The 20,231-nt window shown below is 38.3% G+C and overlaps 5 protein-coding genes across 5 annotated transcripts; 1 reads left to right on the top strand and 4 right to left on the bottom strand.

Moving 5' to 3' along the window:
• Positions 1-210: 210 nt before the first annotated feature.
• On the top strand, positions 211-522 carry LOC113749212. The gene has a single exon (XM_027292890.1). The coding sequence runs from the start codon at positions 211-213 to the stop codon at positions 520-522; it is 312 nt and encodes a 103-aa protein (XP_027148691.1).
• An 831-nt stretch (positions 523-1,353) lies between these two features.
• On the bottom strand, positions 1,354-3,632 carry LOC113748835 (arabinosyltransferase RRA3-like). The gene is made up of 2 exons (XM_027292410.1): positions 3,205-3,632; positions 1,354-2,661 (listed from the first exon to the last, which is right to left on the bottom strand). The coding sequence occupies exons 1-2, from the start codon at positions 3,376-3,378 to the stop codon at positions 1,543-1,545; spliced, it is 1,293 nt and encodes a 430-aa protein (XP_027148211.1). The 5' UTR covers positions 3,379-3,632; the 3' UTR covers positions 1,354-1,542.
• Positions 3,633-4,805: 1,173 nt separating this feature from the next.
• On the bottom strand, positions 4,806-9,595 carry LOC113748938 (probable protein phosphatase 2C 55). The gene is made up of 6 exons (XM_027292541.1): positions 9,286-9,595; positions 7,746-8,636; positions 7,069-7,393; positions 6,722-6,871; positions 5,820-6,110; positions 4,806-5,292 (listed from the first exon to the last, which is right to left on the bottom strand). The coding sequence occupies exons 2-6, from the start codon at positions 8,489-8,491 to the stop codon at positions 5,263-5,265; spliced, it is 1,542 nt and encodes a 513-aa protein (XP_027148342.1). The 5' UTR covers positions 8,492-8,636; positions 9,286-9,595; the 3' UTR covers positions 4,806-5,262.
• Positions 9,596-12,321: 2,726 nt separating this feature from the next.
• Positions 12,322-15,402, bottom strand: LOC113749211 (cytochrome P450 734A1-like; the record flags this gene model as incomplete). The annotated part of the gene is made up of 5 exons (XM_027292889.1): positions 12,322-12,741; positions 13,118-13,481; positions 13,838-14,082; positions 14,711-15,165; positions 15,351-15,402. Coding segments are annotated over 5 exons (1,536 nt in total), but the record flags the coding sequence as incomplete, so codon positions are not given.
• A 66-nt stretch (positions 15,403-15,468) lies between these two features.
• Positions 15,469-19,609, bottom strand: LOC113750025 (cytochrome P450 734A1-like). The gene is made up of 4 exons (XM_027293932.1): positions 19,019-19,609; positions 17,659-17,903; positions 16,475-16,811; positions 15,469-16,066 (listed from the first exon to the last, which is right to left on the bottom strand). Exons 1-4 carry the CDS (start codon positions 19,514-19,516, stop codon positions 15,647-15,649), a joined length of 1,500 nt encoding a protein of 499 aa, XP_027149733.1. The 5' UTR covers positions 19,517-19,609; the 3' UTR covers positions 15,469-15,646.
• Positions 19,610-20,231: the final 622 nt, after the last annotated feature.

The following is a 20,231-nucleotide window of genomic DNA, read 5'->3' as shown; positions in this document are numbered from 1 at the left end:
AGGGACAGCTACGCTCGTTTAAATTCGTTAGCTATCCCATTTTATAGGCATGTTTCTAAACTAACTATCGAGAATGCAGTCCATATGAACAGCTTCCCTATTCTACATGGCTCTCTCTCTCTGCTCCCTCTGTCTGAAGATCCAAACAAACCCGGATTGGCAACTCAGAAAAAGGGAAGTTGTGCTCAGAAGCTCTTTCTTTTTTAGCAAATGAGAGTGGTAGTAGAGATACTGACCGGAAGACTCTTCTTCGTGGAGATACAAGATGATGCAACGGTGGCGGACCTAAAGAAGGAGATCGGATTTCAGGAACAACTTCCATTTGATCGCCTCATCTTGCTGGTGGATGGAACTGAGAGTTTTTTAATGAATGAAAATGAACGTTCCCTCCAAGATTACGGCATCAAAGATGGCTCCCATGTCTACCTCTTTTTCGACTCTGTTGACGACGGCTCCTGGCATTGTCTCGTAGCTTCTCAGGACTCCACCTGGTGTCACACATCTCCCCCGATCGACCTTTAAAACCAACAGAGAGATCGACTCGAATAAATTCTCTACGATGTGGTTGCATCTGCTCTTATTATGTTCCCCTCTGTAAACACTTCTTTCTTAACATGATAGAGGGCCTAGTCATTTGAAACAATTGCAAGCAGGTTCTCTATTTGCATCATTGTTTCACCCTGTTCTGGGCTCTGTCTTAACTCAAATTACATGCACATCCGCATTGATTTGCATGTAATGTATGTAGTATTGGTTTATTGTGCTTGTTTCTTAGACTGCATTTGAGTTGAAATCTGTATACACAAACGAGAACATTTTAACTCACCCCGTCAAGATTAATTGTTGATTACAAAACATGGTAAAGCAAGTTCAATTAACTAAAAGATGACCAAGAAGCCTATCAGATTTATGTCAACTCTTGTGGTCCGGAAATAAATGCATTTCTCGCTTCTTACTAAAGAGATGCTCCGGGCCTAAAAAGCCTAGAGCTATAGCCCACAGTTTAGTAGTTTGTGAGAGTGAAAAATGGAAATTGTCTGCGTTGATAGTGATCCCAACCTACATTATAGTAGTAGTGAGGCATTTGCACTTCAGAATGCCCTAACCTAACAATGAGGAATACCAACCCTATGGCTCTAGGCTTGAATAAAGGGCAGATAAAAAAATCCATAGTACAGAAGAAGTTTGTTTTGATCGTACGTAGATCACAGAGCAAATACCTCCTCGACGAAATTTTAGTTTGTTGTGATCGTACGTAGATCACAGAACAAATACCTCCTCACGAAACAAAAATAAATCTAGTGTTAACACTTCGATCCGAACACAAGTATGTTTACCATGGCCAGACCTCAGTCGGAGCAATGACTTGGAACTTCAAGAAGAAAAATCATGGTTAAAATGAAGATTCATATTACAAGTTGCTCCTGAGAAGTAGCAGTGAGTACAAAATTACCTGCGTCCAGCAAAAAGAAAATAACAAACACAAAATGAGATCCACTGCATGGAACTTTGCAAGAACTTAATTTCTATCAGGTGCAAGCACTACCATTCAGAACCATCTGGGAATTGGTCCAAGGCATCTGCCTTGCCATTTGCATAGAACTCAACTACAGCTCTCATTCTTGAAAGTTTATCTGGGTGATAATTTATATGGACAATGACTGGCTTCAGTTTCTTTAGTGCAGCATCTTTCCTCACGGTCTTGAATAGGACCTTGCTGTTCATGAAGAGATAGAAATCCAAGGTTCTCTTTGCAGCATGAAGCCCAACATACCCTGGATGGGAAGGGAAGAAGAGCTCTTCGTTAAAAACTGCCTGGTCCCAAGAATTTTTCTCCTGAGAAAGCCTATCAGCAACACGATCCAAGAGCTCAATCGAAGGAATGGTGGGCCTCATAAAGAAGAACCCAGAATTATACACCCATATCCTCATCGTGTGTGCATACCGTGCCCACCCCATTGCGGGTTCATCAAAAACGTCATTGTACCCATAAGCAGTCATATTACTATGACCATCTGTCATGGACTCCACATCCGAATCTCTCTGAAAATGATCAAATGGGTTCTGGAGGTATACTATATCAACATCAGAAAGAAGAACACTGTATCCGAGCTGAAGAAACTCTCTCAAAATCCTGAATTTCAATGCTGACACAGCATGATTACCACCTGTTTTTCCAATCAAATCAACATTCTTATCTGGGTCCCTCTTGTAAACGGGAACATCATTTGACTTGCAAAATTCCACCATCGCATCATCTAGTGCAACAACCAGATAATTAGGTATACCAGCCTTTTTTATGCTAGTGAACCAAACCTCAAGCATGTCTCTCACATTCGAATTGGCAACTGCAACTATAACTTCCTTCCTCACAGCAACCTCTGCCAAGATCTTTGCTAGCCTTGGATTCACTGATTCATCGGGGAGGACAGGAGGGTTAGTTCTCAATCCCTTCACAGTGCCAAAGGGCCCAGCTTTACGTGGTTCGCTCAATGCCACCACTTGCTCTTCAGCATGACCTTTTCCCTGTGCAGCCAACTGTAACTTCTCCTTGAGCTCCCTCACCTGCTTCTTTAACTCCGCATTTTTCTCCGACAATTTCATGATGTCTGATTTTAACAAGTTTATCCGTTCCGGAGAGTCACATGAAGATGAATCAACCTGAGAATGAAACCGCTCAACTAAGCGAACAGATTCATTTCAGCATCAATCTAATCAACCTCTTCTTTGTTGTTTACCTCCCAAAAAATTTAAACATCATACCAACAAATCAAAAGCAAAAAATCGCTCCTTACAGCAATCATATTATGCACTTCATCAAGATAATTCATATATAAGAAAATATAATCTTCCAAGACGATGATGGCTAAACAATATTTGCTGGCAAAATATCAGGCCTTGGCCCATTTTTCCTAAAATGCTGATTAGCAAAAAGGATGAAAGCTCTTTGTTTTTTTTTTTTTTTTTTTTAAAAACCTTAATCTATAATCTGACGTGTAGAAATAACAGTAGGTACGTTTTACTACTACCTTTAAAGCTCAAATTGATCAATAATTAATCTAAAATCATAGATTGCAATTCCATCAAAGATTCAATTTTTACGATACTAGTGCCCTCCCCCAGCCAAAACCCATAAAAATACCTGGCAATTTAAGCGCTTCAACGAGAAGTACAAAAACAAATGAGTTATTGATGATGACGGACCTGAAGGGAGGATTTAGAAAGCCGGCGATTACGGGTAGGAGGATCCGAGGAGGAGAAGAGTCCCTGGGGAAACAAGAAAGCGAAAACGCAGCCCAGAAGAACCCCAATTACAATTGCTATGGCGATTTTGGATCCGCGTAGCGATTGGCCGTACTTTTCTCTTCGACCCGCCATCTCAACATTCAACAACAATGGAACATCAATCACGCCGCCTTGGCCCAAAGCAGAGCCTGAGAAGGCTGAATCGACTTTTATTTCCTTTTCTGTAGCATTAAGTGAAGACCACTTCACTCTAGTTATGGAGAATAAAAACAAAATTTGGGAAGTCAAATACAATTCGTTTTTCTTTCTCTGGCGTATTTTCTTTCTTCGTGGGGTTCTAGTCCTTTTCTGGAAGGAGATGTTTGGTACTCAATAGTTAGAGAAATGGGCTGGCTACGTGTGGACGCAAAGGAGGAAACAAGTACCGAACAAAGAAAATGGGGACAATGTTCTGTTCTGTCTATTCCTTTTTTTATTTTAGGCCCCCTCTCTCTTTCTTCTGTTTGGCCCGCGTCTGATTTTCTTATTCCTAATGGTCTAAACTCTAAATTAAACCTTCTTAATGGTGGCATGCACGACCGATGGATATGAGGTGGGATTTGAGATTTGTGACCGGAAATGGTTGACTAATGCCCAATAATAGAAGGTAATTGTTAATGCCAGTGCAGACTGAGCAAGCTTGCAAGTGCTACCTACTCCTTCACACGCTGCAGTTGACTCTGATCTGGTCAGTTATTACTAGTACAAGCTACATTAGAAATTCAGAAATCAGGATTGGCTGAGCATGAGGAGGACCAGCTCAGCCATCACAGTTTCACCGTTCCAGTGATTTGCATGTTTCTGTGTCGTTAACCAGTTGAGTTGATTATATAGAAGTTGACCTTTGACCCAAAAAAAAAAAAAAAAAACTAGTTGAGTTGATAATCAACGAGGCTTGGTGGGATGGAAAATCAAAGAGTTGAAGAGTTCAAATCTTGCCTCCTACCAATTATCATGTTATGTGTTTTCTTTAAAAAATTCTATATACCCGTCTAATTCGATAGTGATTCAGTTCCCATCATTTTCTCATAGACCGATTGGACCTCCCTCTTAGATCGGAATAAAGTGGAATAATATAAATAAAATAACGATAACAAAGAATAAAAAAAAATCTAGTTGAGTTGGCATGTGAATTTCATCTTGAAAAGAGCCGCTCGCAACAAAAAGCTGAATAGCAATAGCTGCAGGTTATTCAGCAGATCTCCACCATCTACATTTTCTCATTCACACGATAACAATATGCGAGCAATCCATCCGCACAGCTAGATGAACGATACTCGAATCAAAGACCATAAATCGAATTAAACCATCCCTCCGAGATGAATTGGTATTCAAGAAATTTACAGCTATATAACATCTTTGGTTCCGCTTAAATTGGACACGAGACCAAGCTACACTTGAGCTGCAAGCGTAATTCCCCCTCTCTTTCCAGTACATACAAAACATAAACACGAGATTAACAAGTATTTACATTTAAAACCAGCTATATGCGCCAGCCATCTAAAAGCTTTGGTACACAGTTGCATGAATAAAAACTCAATTTGCCTTTGTTGTAGACAGACTATCTATCAAATTCATCAAGAGAGGGAGTAAAATTCGGCTCCTAACATATATCACAACTAAAATGATATTCATCATTTATACGGCGTACGTATCCTGGTCCTACAGGTTTTCAAAAGATGTCCAGACAAGCACCTGCATGCACTTTCATATGCTCTCCATTCAATACTACTTTCTACAACCTTCCTCTTACGCAGAAGAAAGCAGTTTAATGCCGCTTTCCCTCAATACATAGCAGAAAGGCAAACAATGTCAAAATCACTATGTACACAAATAGTACAAGATGGTGCATAGGAGCAGCATACATCAGATAACAAACAAGTATAAGCTGCACAACGGCTTCTGCTATGCTCACTGCGCTCCAGACACTGCCATGTAGTTGGTAAATTGATAGCTCCATATAAATCCAAAACTTCACTAACTAGATCCACGTGCTGAAGTCTTTTCCTGCACAGCATATGGGCACCTTAATCAGATATTTTATCCTCAAGAGTACAAACATACAACTGCACTCATTTATGCGAAAAACGATGAACAATATACTGAATGGTATGTCAGTGTGACCATGTCATGGTGACAGTTCTCTGGCAGACCAAGGAACAAGCGAAAGTCTAGAAACTATTGTATTTATCAAAAATAAGTCACAGTTTCACGTCACATAGGAAAAAGACACTATTTTTGTTGACTTCTAGAAGAAAACTGCAGACCTCTCTACATATCATCAAAAGGTAGACGTTAGCAGCAGCTACAAATGCATATGACTCCATTTACAGGAGAGAATGCTCAAGGCACAACAAGCATAGAAGCAAGAGCCGGAGAAACAACACCATTTCTGTGACAATACTATGACCACGAATTGTGTACCAAGCACCTTTCAGTGAGGCCGAGTATTTAACTGAGTGATCTGGAAAGCATGTGCACACAAACACACACAGACAAAGAGAGAGGGAGACAGAAAGAGAGAGGATTCGTACATTATTGTCGCTGGTTATGTAAGAAACTACTACAGTGATGTCATCTAGTTTTCCACCATAATAGCGAAACCCAGCATCTTGTGCTGCAGAAGAGAAAGGGGTCTGCCTGTTCTTATCTTGTGCTCGCTGCCGGGCCAATGCTGCTATCTTCTGAGCTGTCACCTGAGGTCCTAATCCAGCTCTAACAGCATGAACAACCACTGCTGTTATGTCATTGTTATACAAATTGTCGAAAAGCCCATCAGTACCAGCAACTATTACATCACCAGGAGCAACAGGGATTGTAAAGACCTGCATCAAAAGGATGACCATTCAGTCTAGGCATAAAATACCAATAGTGTTAAGATTGTAACACCTCCACCAAACAGAATGTAAGGCATAAGTAATTTAAATAACACCTTAAATTATTGAACAACTAAATCTTACAGGATATATAATGACTAGATGTCCATGAAATCTGTAGTCTGTATGAGTGGCTTTGGAAAAAGACCAATTCTTTTCTGGTATGTTAAAATGATTAGTCATTGTATTAGACAAAATATAAACTAAACAAATGTAATACACAGACAAGATTAACAATTTAACAATCATGCAGTTACAGTGCCTTAATCAAGCAAGCACATGACAAGCCATCGCGTAGCTCTTAATTCATAACCAAGGGCAAGCTAAGCTTATGTGCAGTCTGTAAGATAAAATATACACCCACATCCTACAGCAGAGTAGAGTAGCACCACTTTAAGCCTCTCAAGATAACTTTGTTAAACCCGATCATTGCTTTCCTCAACATGTTCCAACAGATGATTAGCTTAAAAAATACACACACACACACACTCTCTTTACCAGTTGAAGAGTAAAGTCAGTCAGATTAGTTAACAACTAGGACCTTCACAGCATCTATTTACCTGTCCAGAGCTAGGCAAATCACCAGCATTTCCACTCTCTAGTTGGTATGTGAAATTGAAATCATGCTGTTGGACAGGAGATCTAAAAACAGTGCACCCATCCCTAACCACCATAAATCCACTGTCCCCTAGATTAATGGCATGCAGACCCTGCATATGGAGGAAAATCAGAAAGACAACATGATCCAAAATGTGATGGGGGAATCTAGATAAATGAAGTACTGTACTAGTCAATCTTAACAAGACTTGAATCACATAGGCCAAAGTTTACAGCATCACATCTAAGCTTAGCTTCAGTAATAGATCAGACACAAATAAGTAACTATTTAACTAAAAAGTATAGATACCTGATCTGTAAGGGCAACGATACATGCAGTGGAAGACCCTCTCGCTTTTGTGCTCATGTAAGCTTTCTCCAGGACCCTAGCGGGGTCAACTGAACCTTTTGGTTCGTCCTCAATTGCTGTTACTGAATTTGACATAAGTTCACGTGCATATAGCCCAGCATCAACACCTAGCTCTGCCCATCCACCTACACCATCAGCAACACCAATTGCCTGCTCATCTGTGCATATAAAATGGGCATCCTCTCCACCAGTTTCTTCTTTGTCAGGATGAGGCAGGTAACATGATCCTGATTTTAGCTTTAAAGATCTGTCTGTTGGGATCTTCCTGCAATAAATATCATCAAGAGAGACATAACCTCATGAGATTTGAAACTTGCCAGCACATGTATTTATCCCGTCAAGAGAGATAGAGAGAGAGAGTGAGACTGATGACACAAAAAGTGATTTTGTATTATCAATACATTTTGGCCCTTGACTAATATAGGCATTTAAACAAGTGTCTTTGCTTATTTTCCCACTTTCACATGCTATATCGTCTAAGACACACATAAATCTTCTGCAAGCCAAACAATACATAGTAGGCTAGATCAGGCCATACTAGGGCTTTGAACCTTCCATTTCTCGATACTAAGTTTGACATTAAACATAAAAAGAAAGACAAACTAGAGAGAACATACTCTGTATAAGAATCAGCAGAACTTGAAAGCTGTTCATCACGCAGAGAGCTATCAAAGGACACATCAGGAGCGGTGCCAGCAGAGGAACATGCTGGTGATGAAGTGTGAAAAAACCTTAATCCAAATTCCTGGTAGGGACTCAACGTTCCCCTCCTCTTTGCCACGTTGTATATGAAATATCCATAAACCAAGAAGCTATTGGGCTGCTCTTTATTTCTCAAACTCATGCGAGTATTCCTACAAATCTCCATATTTCTACTGTTGCAAGAAGCAAAAGAATTGTTGGCTGAGACAGCAGGTTGAACAAGCCTAAGTGTCACATCACTTAAAGCAGAATTGACAAGAGAAGCTCTGCAACAAGATAAAGCCATGGGTCCCTTCTGAGAATTGTGAGCCAAAGAAACTTCAGCAGGCTCAGCGAGCAGCTGATCAATATGATAACTGCAAACTTGGATTGAAGGTCCTGATACAGATGGAAGAGAAAGTGCACGTGAAAATGCTCCAGCAAAGGAAAGATTCTTTCTTCGGTTGGCTACATGCAAATTTGCTTGAGCAGCAGCAAGAGTGCCAGGGCGTACGAGACCATGCAGGTCACTGATTGATCCAGAAGCCCCACCAAACAGTAATTTGGTTTGGCTGATAGGGAGCTCTACTAAGTCTTGTAACCCACCTCCTTGTGAAGAAATTGATCTCTGCACTCCTTGCCGGCAAGCAACAATAAGTCTTGAGAAAGAATTAGATGGCATCTTCTTGGCCTTGCCAACAAAGAAGATTTACTTTCAGCAGTTTAGTAGAGACAACACCACCAGTAGAACACGTCTGAAAAGATAATCTCATAACTATATTTACATCTATCTACAGAGGGTGAATCTGATTCCACAAAAACCCTTCCTGAAATGAAAATAAAATTATCAGTAAAGCCAACGAGATCCACAATCCTGTCAGACGAAAATAACTTCCAAAACAAAAAAAATGGAAAGATTCTTGTTATCTGATAAAGTTACTGTTTCAAATTTATTACTACCATTCCCTTTCCTGCATTAACATGGATGGAGGTGAACTAAGATCGCTCATCACACAACTTCCTAACAACCTAAAAGCCAGCCCAAGTAGGTGGGCAAGAAAATGAAAACATAAATTCTTTTTAAAATTGAACTATCAAGAGCTGCATACAGGCCATTTTTCCTGGAACCACTCCCCCCCCCCCCCCCCCCACACACACCCAAAAAAAAAAAGACTGAAGCTCCAAATAAGTCCTGCAGCCCCTATTCTAAATAATCCTAAATTCTCCACATAGCAATCTTCTATTCACAAATCACGTATGTCATAAATTTTTTATTCTAAACCAATAAACAACCCATCCAACAACACCAATTCAAAATCATTCAAAAAAAAACTAAGACCAGATACATCAACGCAATCCCATCTTAGAAATACAAATAACAACATTAATTTCAAAACCAAAAAGTCAAAAGCTTTAAAATAATCCCTCATTGATTAACTGATTTCAAAACAAATCAAAAGGGCATAAAAATCGTACCTTTTCAGTTTTTTGTGAACAAAGAAGCTATTCCCAGAAAACCCAGTTGTCCTTATCACTATAATTTACAATAAAAGGATCTCTGCCAATAAAACCTTTGAAGAAATAGTCTTATACATGAAAAGCCGTCGTGATTTAAATTCCTTGATTTGCTTTCGTCAATATCTGGGGAAGGGGATGGGGGAAGGTCTGGTGGCTGCTGAGTTTGCCCAAAGGATACAAATCGAGAAGCTTCGGATGGGATTTTGGGGTTTGAGCTTAAATTAGCTACTGAAACCAACGCCCCCCCAGTAACCCTAAGATATGAGCAGGAAATACGGGAAATGGGATTTCAGTTAATTAATGTATTTTGGGAAAGGCATAATAGTTTCAAAAGAAATTGAAAAGTTCTTGGTGAAATGACCAAAGTAGTCCTCTAACATTTTTTATTCGAACACATTATCAAGTTGCAACTATTAATTCTATCAATTTAAGACAAGTGATAATTGTACTCCAAAAATAGCTCTTGAAATTCTACCATAACATTTTAGTACAGAAAGAATGTGAAGTGCAAAGGGTAATTTTGTAGTGCAAATATCATTTGCAAATTAATTAGAAGTATAAATGAGTTTAATCAAATCAAATCAAACAACTCAAGGAATTTTTTTATATAAATTTGAAATCATGTTTAAGCATTGCCTGTTTATTTATAAAGTCGAAATCGAACAAGTTTTTATCAAACTAAACTCAAGTATCTTGAATTTTGTTCGTGCAAGTTTCAAACTTATTGCTAATTAAGCAAAGAATGAACTAAGTTTGAAATTGTAGACAATACAAAATGTTATTCATTATTGACTTATTTAGTTATCGAAATAAACTCGAATGAGTTATTATCTCAATTTAAATTTCGAATAGTTTAGTTCATCTTTCAAACCTAAAATTAATCTTTGATTTGATGTATCATTCAAAAAGTTAAGTTTTGTATTTTCCACATGACCAATTTAATTGAGGTTAAAATGAAAATCCAAATTATCCTGCCCCTCAATAAATCTGGCAAATATGAGCAAAGGAAATAAAAAAAAAATTCATCCAAGATTTAGGGAAAAGTCAAATAACGTGATTAGATTTTCTATATTATGCAAAAAAAATTTTAGTTGCATCTTAAACACGTTTGTTTAACCACTTTTTTTTTTCAATTAACCTTATTATCTCATAAATATTACATCGCAAAAGTGTTACAATATTACTATAAAAATATGTTCAGATAATCTTACATCCAAACACAAATATTTGCAAGTTATGGATAAAGCTACAAGTAACATATTTGCTTTTGTTTACTTTGAACTTGTTAAATGATTTTGTGGAGCAAATATAAAGGTTGCGTCCTCTTATAGCCCCCTTTGACGAATCATATTGCAAGTTTGAATCCACAAAGGGGTTGGGCAACTTGGGTTCGTCAAATCTGACTTTGATAGGTCAGTGCTTAAAAGGGTTGCAGTGCTGCTGATAGAATACGAGACTTGTCATTGCAAGAGATCATGTGGAGTAATGCCTTGCCAGTTTGAGTTGTGTAGGGGTATGCTTGTCCAACCATCCTTTTGGTATTAAGGTTGGGAAACTATTTTGCTCATTTTTTCCAAACTTCTACTAAATGGCAACAAACAAACATGGGGGACTATGCTTGGCTGCATGCATGGACATGCGCGGCCGAATTTAGTGGATGTATCGTCTTAACACTTTCGTTTAAACGTATATTGGATGTCGTTTTAAGAAGCGATTGGGGATGAAGTTGTCATTTTCGTCAAACGACAGAACGGGTCGGTAAAACTTGTTCGGATATTGCTCCCAATGATGGGGGCCGAGTTAGATGGTTTTGCAATTTTTTTGGTCCTAGGGAAGGGAAGAAGGGAAAGAATTTTTGGAGCTCATGCGAATCCGGTTTTTGTTATTTCTGGTAGGAACACGTTTGAATCTCGTGGCAAGCTAGAAAGTTTGGTGCTTGGCTTTCGAAATTTTCAGGGTTTGGTACTCCCATTTCCTTGGGAAAAGGATATTCCATTAGACAACAGCCATAAGTTCGGTTTTATTTTGCTTTCTTTTTTTGCCTTCTGTGACAAAGAATAAGACATTTGCTCTCGCCTTCTAACTTTGCTGGTGCAACTTCCAAGTTTGGTCGCCAAACCTTCGAATTCTGACATGTAATGTGGCAAATGGAGTTATTGGCATGTGATTTTTTGCTTGTATCAAATATCAATGATTCAACCCAAAATTTATTGACATAGTCTTTCGAGTTTTTTTTTCCCTCTCAGACAAATTTGTGCGAATCTCCAAGTAATTTAATGTGTCCATCTCAAGAACATGAGCAATAATAACACAACTTCGTTGGAACGAAAATTCACACCTTTGTCAATCTATTTTTATTGAGTACATCCTTTAATAACTTAGGGGAAAGGGAAATGGATATTGTATTGGAACATAATCCTACTGTATTAGTATGCTGGGCTTTAATAAACAAAGCACAAGATTTCTCACACAGGCAAACACCTGCATAGACTCTGTCTTTGTAGATCCAATGCTTGGTGAACAGCTTGGTAATTTCACTCATTATTACTCTGAGTGTACATGTGTTTCCTAAAGAGTAAAGTTGAAGCAGATTAAGAACAGTAAAACTACAACAGATTCTAGCTCGTGATCAAGCTGACCCTCTATTGTACCGTAAATTGGTTCTACTCAAGCTAAGGTGTTGTGAGCGGAGTATTTTCTAGCTTGTCATCCAAAATCTTTTATGAGGCCACCAGAACTCCAGCAACAAAGCATTGTGCTTTCAAGATTTCCCTTTCTCTCGGCCCTTTGTTGTCCTAACATATTGATGAAAACTAAGAACACGAGGATGAAGGAAAATTAGCCCATTTCCAATTGCACTAGCAGCAAATAGAGTCTTTGACAGCTTGGCCGAACCACATATTTGAATAGCTATTCAAAGTGTAATGGTGATAATTTTTATGCTTTTCAAATTGGCAAATAATCTCTCCTTCCCTTCCCTTCTTGCACTAGTATTCAGGCTGAGACGGTCCTGAACAGGATGGGAGCACCATACTGAGGCTGCACGGCGAGGTACATGATTGGAGCATGAACATATGAAGGTGACACCCTGAAGGAAAATTGTTTGACAATCATGGCTAAGATAATTTTTGCTTCAACCATTGCTAAATTTTGGCCCACACAAATTCTGGGCCCTAAACCGAACGGAAAATATGAGCCTAGATGCCTTTTAGGCTCAGTGAACCTAAGAGGATTAAATTCATTGGCGTCTTCTCCCCATATTTCCGGGTCATGATGGACTGCAGTGAGTGCTAAATAGAACTCTGTTTTAGCAGGAATATCTAGCTTTCCCAGCTTGATGCTCTTGGATGTTCTCCGCGTCTGTTGGGCTATTGGTGAGTAGAGCCGAAGCGTTTCATTTATGATCATGGTAAGCTGTTAGAAGAAAAAAAAAAAGTTAAACATGGAGAAGATTGTGATTATTACGGTAAACAGCAGTCCGGCTACAAGTAGAAAACGGGATTTTAGCATGAGAAATCCACTGAATTCACCATTATATAAGAACAGAATTTGCAGCTGTTAAAAGTTAGAAGTTGGCATCCTTCCATCTTTCTATTTCATCTGATTCTGATTCCACGCAAGGCATTGCTATTTTGAGCAGTTCTATCAGGAGTTCACAAGCATCGTCATTGTTTGGAGAAGTTTTTACTTTGAAGGCCAAACATTGTTTGAATCCTATCCAGTGGATAATCAGAATATCTGTACTACCAGTGAACCCAAAACATCCAATTAACTAAAAATTGAAACTTACAAGTTTTAAGTCATCCATGTTCTCAGCATTTGGAAGCAAACTGCCTTTGCAAACTCTAAAAACTTCTTCTCGTGCCTTATCTTGCCATTCTTGATGGAGTGCTAGAAGAAGAAGCGCCCAAGTCAAGAGGTTTGCAGTTGTTTCCTTTCCGGCAAAGTAGAATGTCTTGCATTCGTCAATGACTTCTTCCACATCTAATCCCTCTTCTTTGTCATCAAAATTCTTATTGGCAGACATTAACAGACGAAGCAAAATTTTCGACTTTTGTCCTTCATTCTTGTTTGTCTCAATCAGTTTCCTAATTGAGTCGCGAGTTTCCTTCTCTAGCTTTTCCCTGATCCTGTTACTCTTTGTTGGGAGAAACCTGCATTTAATTCCATTTTGGGAGATTCACAAACATGGAATAGACTAGTCATTACCAACGAAGCAAACTTGTGTCAGGCACTTCAAGTCACATATAAAAGTGGCTTGTGCACTTGAACAGATCTGCAAGCTCAAAGTCGAAGGTCTATGCAGTGCATAAATCCTTAGATTTTTCCATGAAAGATTCCGCTAATAGAGATAATGGATCAGAATCAGAACAACAGAAGCACATGTAACAAAAATTTCCCTACACCTAAATGTGGCGGACAAAATTAATGGTAGCATGGCTACGAAAAACACCACGTGGATCTAAGCTTATCTTTAGGCATTTCCACGATTCATAAGAAAGTAGATCACCTCAATCCAGGGATATAGATGCTTCTCATAGCCTGAAAAGTAAAGCTGATCTGCTGGTCTTGCAACTCAAAAATACGCTTCCCTTCTTCAAAGCTGCTCCCAAAAGCTGTTATAGAAATTATTTCAGCTGAGAGATCATGAAGTTCTTTGTGTACATCCAATTCAAATTCATCTCTTCCTCCTCTTTGTTCTTCCCACTTCCTTAGTAACTTCATGGTAATACCTGCGATGTCAGGCACCCAATCCTGAAAACCATGCACTTAACTCTTAAAGGTTATCAACTCCAAATTGTAAACAAAAACCAATAAAGGGAAATATACAATGGTGTGGGTTACAATGTCTCCCCCCCCCCAACTCCAACCCTCCCTATGTATACATAATCCAATTAATTGAATATGATTAGTTATCTAAATTGTATCTGCATTTGCTAGTATGAAAGCTTTTAGGAACTTGATGTTAACCGAGAGGAAAACTAGAGCCATTGAAGGTTTCTGGTCAAACTTGTGTCCCAATTCTAACTAGATTCGGCAGTACTTAAGAATGGCTAAGATAAGGGAATTCCGTCATATGAGTGTGCTCCTAAAAATGGAAGGAAAGTTTCAGAAAATTGACAAATAAATTGATAAGCTGATATTGGGATGCTTTGTTGCTTATGTGCAATTGAGTCTTTTTTTTTCTATCAATAATTGTAGTTTAAGGTAAAAATGGACAAAAATTAAAGGTCAACAAGAAAGAAAGAGTAATAATTCAGAACAAAAAGAAGGGAAGATAGAAAAAAGAAACAGGCATCTTAAAATCCTAAATGGGGCATCTATTAGGCTGATTCAATGAAAAAACAAATTGAAAAGGGCATAAAAGAGGGATGGAAATCACCTTAACCCTCTCCATGTTGAAGGCCTTGTTGCTTATCCTTCTGCGGACGGCCCACTTTTTACCAAACAATCCCACGAGTCCCTGTCCAAAGAGCTGCCTAGAAACTGGGGTAAATGGGAGCTTATCGACACAATCAGTATGGTTTAGCATAAGCTCCTTAATCATGTCTGGATCGGCCAGAGTTAGACGCGGTGTAGGACCAAACCAGAACAAGAATGTTCTTCCATACATGGCTGACCACTTCTTGTAGAAAGGCGCCACACGGTGCAAGATGTCATGGTTGAATGAAATTGGTTTTGAAGCCGCTTCAGTATGGTGCCTTTTGATCTCCTCAGAGTTTCCATATAATGGATGGTACCGAGGGCCTTCAATTCCTTGTCGCTTGAAATGCAGCTGAATTTTGAATGGTACCCAAATGATGGAGTATATGAATTTGAACAGAGTGATTACAAGTACTAGCAGAATGGTAGGAATTGTTAGGCACATGACAGAACGGTTGAAGAGAGAGTTTTTACTATGCTCTTACAGACCCTGAATTGGATTAGATGAAAGATCAATTCTTTCTGTCTCGCTAAGACCATGTATTTCTAATTAATATCTGGACTGTACATCATCATTCATCATTCATCATTCAAGTCACCAGGAATACATAAAAGCACTACTGCAGAATTAAATAAGTAGATCCCAAGTTTATGATAACACAGTATTTAGAAACGGCCGGCATAACCAATTAATTTAATGAATTAAGTAGCTTTCTTGAAGAAGCAGTCGGCATACTATAAATTTATCACAACTTGCACAGCACAGGAAAATGCATTACCGCAGGGAATAAGATTCCAAGTGGTACAGCATCTTAGGATATCACTAACAAGTAACAACTGTGACAGGATACAGGAAGACTATAGAACACAAGGAAAAAAAACTCCCTACAAGCATTCAACTAGAAAGCCTCCTGAAAAGGATTTGAGCACCAAATTGAGGCTGGACAGTGAGATATGTCACAGGAGCATGAACATAGGATGGTGACAATTCAAAAGAGAATTGTTTGAGAATCATAGCAAGGATGATTTTTCCCTCCATCACGGCAAAATTTTGACCGATGCAAATTCTGGATCCTAAACTAAATGGGAAAAATGAGACAAGATGCTTTCGCGGCTCAGCAAATCTTTGTGGATTGAACTCGTCTGCATCCTCTCCCCATATCTCAGTATTGTGGTGAGTTGCAGTCACAGGCAAATAGAACTGGGTGCCAGCAGGAACATCAAGGCTTCCCACTTTGATATTCTGATTTGCTTCCCTGAACAAATCTGGAATCGGATTGTAGAGTCGAAGTGCTTCATTAAGTATCATGCCCACCTGGTTATCCAAGAGCAGTGCATAAGTCATTAGATAGGGATGGCAAACATTTACAGTATAGACAGACAATTATATTTGTTAGCCAAAAGGAAATATTCATACAACAGCACCAAAAGTTTCAAGGATTAGGGGCAGAATACTTGGCTGCTGAATTGTTCTTCATAATTAAAAGGTGTCATGTCTTCCCAAGACAATAAAATCAATGTTATTCAGATTTGAAAGCTTACAAAAGTCTTCCCGAGATACGGCCTCTCTTTCATTGTGCAGATTTGATCCTTTTAGACAGTTTATGATCCAGTAACTGAGGGTTGTAGACCAAGAGTGTTTCTCCATAAAAAATTTTCAATTACTTAGTCTGAAGAGGGGAAGGATTCGACTTATAGTTATGGAGTTGTGAGATGCACTTACAATCTTCAAGTCATTTAGATTGTCTGCATTTGGAAGCTCATCATTCTTGCAAACTTGCCATACTTCTTCCCTTGCCTTGGTCTGCCATTCTTGGTGCAACGCCAGAAGCAGAAGTGTCCAAGTCAAGAATATTGCGACAGCTTCCTTTCCAGCAAAATAGAATGTCTGGCATTCATCAATGACTTCTTCCACTGGCAATCCTCCCCAAAGTAAAAAGCTGAGCAGACATTTTTGGTTTCCTCCTGCTTTCTTTTCTCTGTCGATCAATTTCCTTATCAGCCGTCGAGTTTCTTTCTCTACTTTCCACCTCATCCTATTGTCACGCGTAGGCAGAAACCTGCATTTTACCTTGAATTAAGCTAAGGTAGTTCATAATCAGCAAATGCAAAAGAAACATATCATAATTATTGTTGCAGGTGGAGCATATATCACAGGATCACTTCCATTTTTGCCCTGAATACCTATGCGTTGTTTTATGAGAGTGCAATCAGGAAAACAATTAATTGCTGTATGTGGAATGATTTTAGAGAATTAACACATCCTGTTCTTGCAATATCAAGTAAACGTCGGATTTTGAAGTGGAGGTGCCGATTCATGACACTCTTTGTTTTGATTTATACATTTTTCTTCTCAGAATTACTGTTTTCCCACTACATCGTTGTGGTTCCTTGCGGAAAAGAAGCCAAAGACAAAACTTATGCACTCTATGTATTTCACTCAATAACAGAAAAATATCACTCAGACATTGCCAGATCCAGAAATGTGATACAAATACATGGTTTAAAAATCAATCTTGTTTCATGATGACATAATTGCACATATTTTCTTTCGATTGATTTAATCATAAACTAATAAGAGAAGCCAAATCTTATCCGATAAGAACAACAAGCAACAACAGTAACGGGAAACATGAGCACCCCACCTTTACTGTTGGTTTATAATTGATCAACCTATACGTTTTTTGTCTTTCTTATAGCATTATTAAATCAAGGGCGGTATGGTGTCAGTGCTTTTTTGTCTGGGAAAATGAGCAGTCTTAGCAAGAACATGATTCACGTGTTAGTCTCTGTGTGGAACTGCAAAATTAGTTCATTAACCAGATTTACTCCGCAAAAGACAGGTCAAGAATTATGAATGTAGTCACTAATACCGGGGGAAAAAAATCATATACCGATAATAATCACCTCAAACCAGGAATATACACGGTCCTCAGAGCCAGTATAGTCAACAAGGCTTGTTGGTCTTGTAATTCAAATATGTGCTTTCCCTCTTCAAAATTACTACCAAAAGCTGTTTTTGATAAGATTTCTGCCGAAAGTATATGAAACTCTTTCAGTACATCCACTTCTATCTCATTTCTTTCTCGTATCCCTTTTTCCCACTTCTTAAGCACCTCCTGAGTACTTTCCACAACCTCAGGAACCCATGCCTGCATAACCAGGACAACTTTGTTAAATTTTCTTTTAAAAAAAAAAAAAAAAAAAAAAGGAACAGGCAGCCGGTTTAAGGCAAGCCTCTTTGCAGTTTCCACTTCAATTTGAATATAAATAAACTGGCTTGAACACGAGCTCTTTAAGACAAATCGAACTTGGAGTAGATGCAATCTAGCTGAGCTTTGCCTGCATCAAATTAGTTGATAACAAGATTTGACACGGTAGGAAATCATTGCATCATATCTATGATAACTCGAGCTGCTTAGCATTCACAATTTTTGTCTCCGTTTGTATTAGCTGTTTTTCAAGGTATTTTTGTTTTACTGTAATTCTATGAAAACTTTTAGTGTAAATATTTTTTGTGATGTTTAGGAAGTGATTTTAAAATATATTTTAAAATTAAAAAAAAATTAAGATACTTTTTTAAAACTAACACTACCATCCATCACTATCATCATCATCTCGCTCTTTCTCCTCCTCCTCCTCCTCCTCTCTTTTTCCATCCCGCCATCCCCGCCCCTTCTCTGCCCCGATCTGATTTAGGGAGGGAGGGGGTGGGAGTGGCAAGGAAGGAAAGGAAAAGAGAAGAGAGGAAAGCGAATGAGATGGAGGAGGAAAAGGTAAGAAGGAGGAGGAGGGAAGGAAAACGGGGGAGATGACCGTGGTGGATGGTGGTGATAGATAGAAGAAGTTGTAGAATTTATTTTTTTTAATTTTTTGATATATTTATAAGTTATTTTTGATATATTGTATAGATGATATGTTTTTTAAATTATTTTTATTTGTATATTATTATAATATTATATTTAAAAAATTAGTTTTTGAATAATAAGCGAATCCAATCGAAGAAACCATGGATAACCAAACAATCCAGACTTGGCTGCCAGTGTAACAGGTGCATCCCCCTACAACAGTGACTCCTCTGGATATTTTCAACTTTCACTAATGATACTTGCAGTCAACCTCCAATAGTGTGATATCATAAATTTAAGTAGGACCCACAGAATGAATTTGTAATTCTAAAACTATGATGGGAAAAATAAATAAAATGTTCTCATATTAGAATAAAAAAAAAAGAAAATGCAAAACTACTACCATGGATATATATCACCTTAACTCTGTCCATGATGAAGGCTGGATTGGCAATTTTTCGGTGAATACTCCATTTTTCACCGTGCAAATCAATGAGTCCCTTCCCAAAGAGCTGCTCAGCCAGTGGTGGAAGCTTAACCTTTATAACATGCCCGGATTTGTTTAGGAAAACCTCCTTTATCATCTCGGGATCAGCTAGAGCCAGCCGGGGAGTGGAGCCGTGCCAGAAAAGCATGGTCTTCCCATACATGGCAGTCCACTTGTGGTAACATGGATCTGCACGATGGACTATGTCGTGGCTGAATGATGCCATTGGTTTGTTCAATGTTGCATCGAATTCTAGCTTGAACTCGGGAGAATTCCCAAATATCGGACGGTAGCCAGGGCCCCTGATGCCCTGCTTATACAGATGTCGCTGGATTTTGTACGGAATCCAAAAAGTGGAGTATATGAACCTGATCAAGAGGACTATAAGTAGATGAAGGACCATCAAAGTTGCAAGAACGAAGAGATGCATGGTGTTGGTCAGATTTCAGAGCAAAGAAAGTACTCCCTGGGTCTGAAATCTGGTTACTCAGTAGGAAAGAAGAAGCCAGATGTCTCTTGTAGCTAGTTGAGGGACAGTTATGTCGTCGAGATGGCCCTTACTCCTTAAATATGGTAAGACTATTGCAATTTTTGGTCATAAAATAGAATTTTTTTTGTCGTAAAATAGCAGAAACATCTTACCTGGTATGATATAATTTCGCTTTGGGTAAATTACATATAATTTCCCCATAAGTTTGCATAATACTAGATGACTCTTATAAGATTTCAAAATAACCACATAACCCTTATGTAGTTTTATATAAAATGAAAAATGGATGGAATACATCATCAATTACAGTGATTAGATCACATGCACTAAAAGCTCGTATGATGAAATCATAATATTGACTTAGCCCTCTATAATTATATAAAAATCTATTTCTCCTTATAATTTTTGTATTTATCTATATAATCTCCCTATAATTTTATACAAAGTGGTTAAGTCATCATTTGATTTAGCATTTAAGTAAGGTCACTACTGATATTTTAACTAAAGATATTACATAGACTAGTTTCGTTAAATTTCTAATTTACATGACACTATAGGTGAGTAAAATTGATATTTTAAAACATCAGGGGGGTTATTTAAGAATAGATGAAACTGCAGGAGAATATTAGTAATTTACCATTTCGCTTTCAATTAA

The sequence above is a fragment of the Coffea eugenioides genome, chromosome 10 (genome assembly GCF_003713205.1).
Source record: "Coffea eugenioides isolate CCC68of chromosome 10, Ceug_1.0, whole genome shotgun sequence".
Classification (NCBI taxonomy): domain Eukaryota; kingdom Viridiplantae; phylum Streptophyta; class Magnoliopsida; order Gentianales; family Rubiaceae; genus Coffea; species Coffea eugenioides.
This window is presented reverse-complemented; position numbering and strand designations above follow the sequence as displayed.

Excerpts from the sequence above, each read along its gene's own strand:
- LOC113750025 (XM_027293932.1), bottom strand. The coding sequence starts at position 19,516 with ATGCATCTCTTCGTTCTTGCAACTTTGATGGTCCTTCATCTACTTATA. Across the intron at positions 17,904-19,018 it reads TCATCATGGACAGAGTTAAG|GCATGGGTTCCTGAGGTTGT; the intron begins GTGATATATATC and ends CTGGTTATGCAG. Across the intron at positions 16,067-16,474 it reads ATCTAAATGACTTGAAGATT|GTGGGCATGATACTTAATGA; the intron begins GTAAGTGCATCT and ends TTGGATAACCAG.
- LOC113748835 (XM_027292410.1), bottom strand. The coding sequence starts at position 3,378 with ATGGCGGGTCGAAGAGAAAAGTACGGCCAATCGCTACGCGGATCCAAA. Across the intron at positions 2,662-3,204 it reads TTTCTAAATCCTCCCTTCAG|GTTGATTCATCTTCATGTGA; the intron begins GTCCGTCATCAT and ends TTTCATTCTCAG.
- LOC113748938 (XM_027292541.1), bottom strand. The coding sequence starts at position 8,491 with ATGCCATCTAATTCTTTCTCAAGACTTATTGTTGCTTGCCGGCAAGGA. Across the intron at positions 6,872-7,068 it reads TCGTTGCCCTTACAGATCAG|GGTCTGCATGCCATTAATCT; the intron begins GTATCTATACTT and ends CTCCATATGCAG. Across the intron at positions 5,293-5,819 it reads ACATAACCAGCGACAATAAT|GAAAAGACTTCAGCACGTGG; the intron begins GTACGAATCCTC and ends TATGCTGTGCAG.
- LOC113749212 (XM_027292890.1), top strand. The coding sequence starts at position 211 with ATGAGAGTGGTAGTAGAGATACTGACCGGAAGACTCTTCTTCGTGGAG.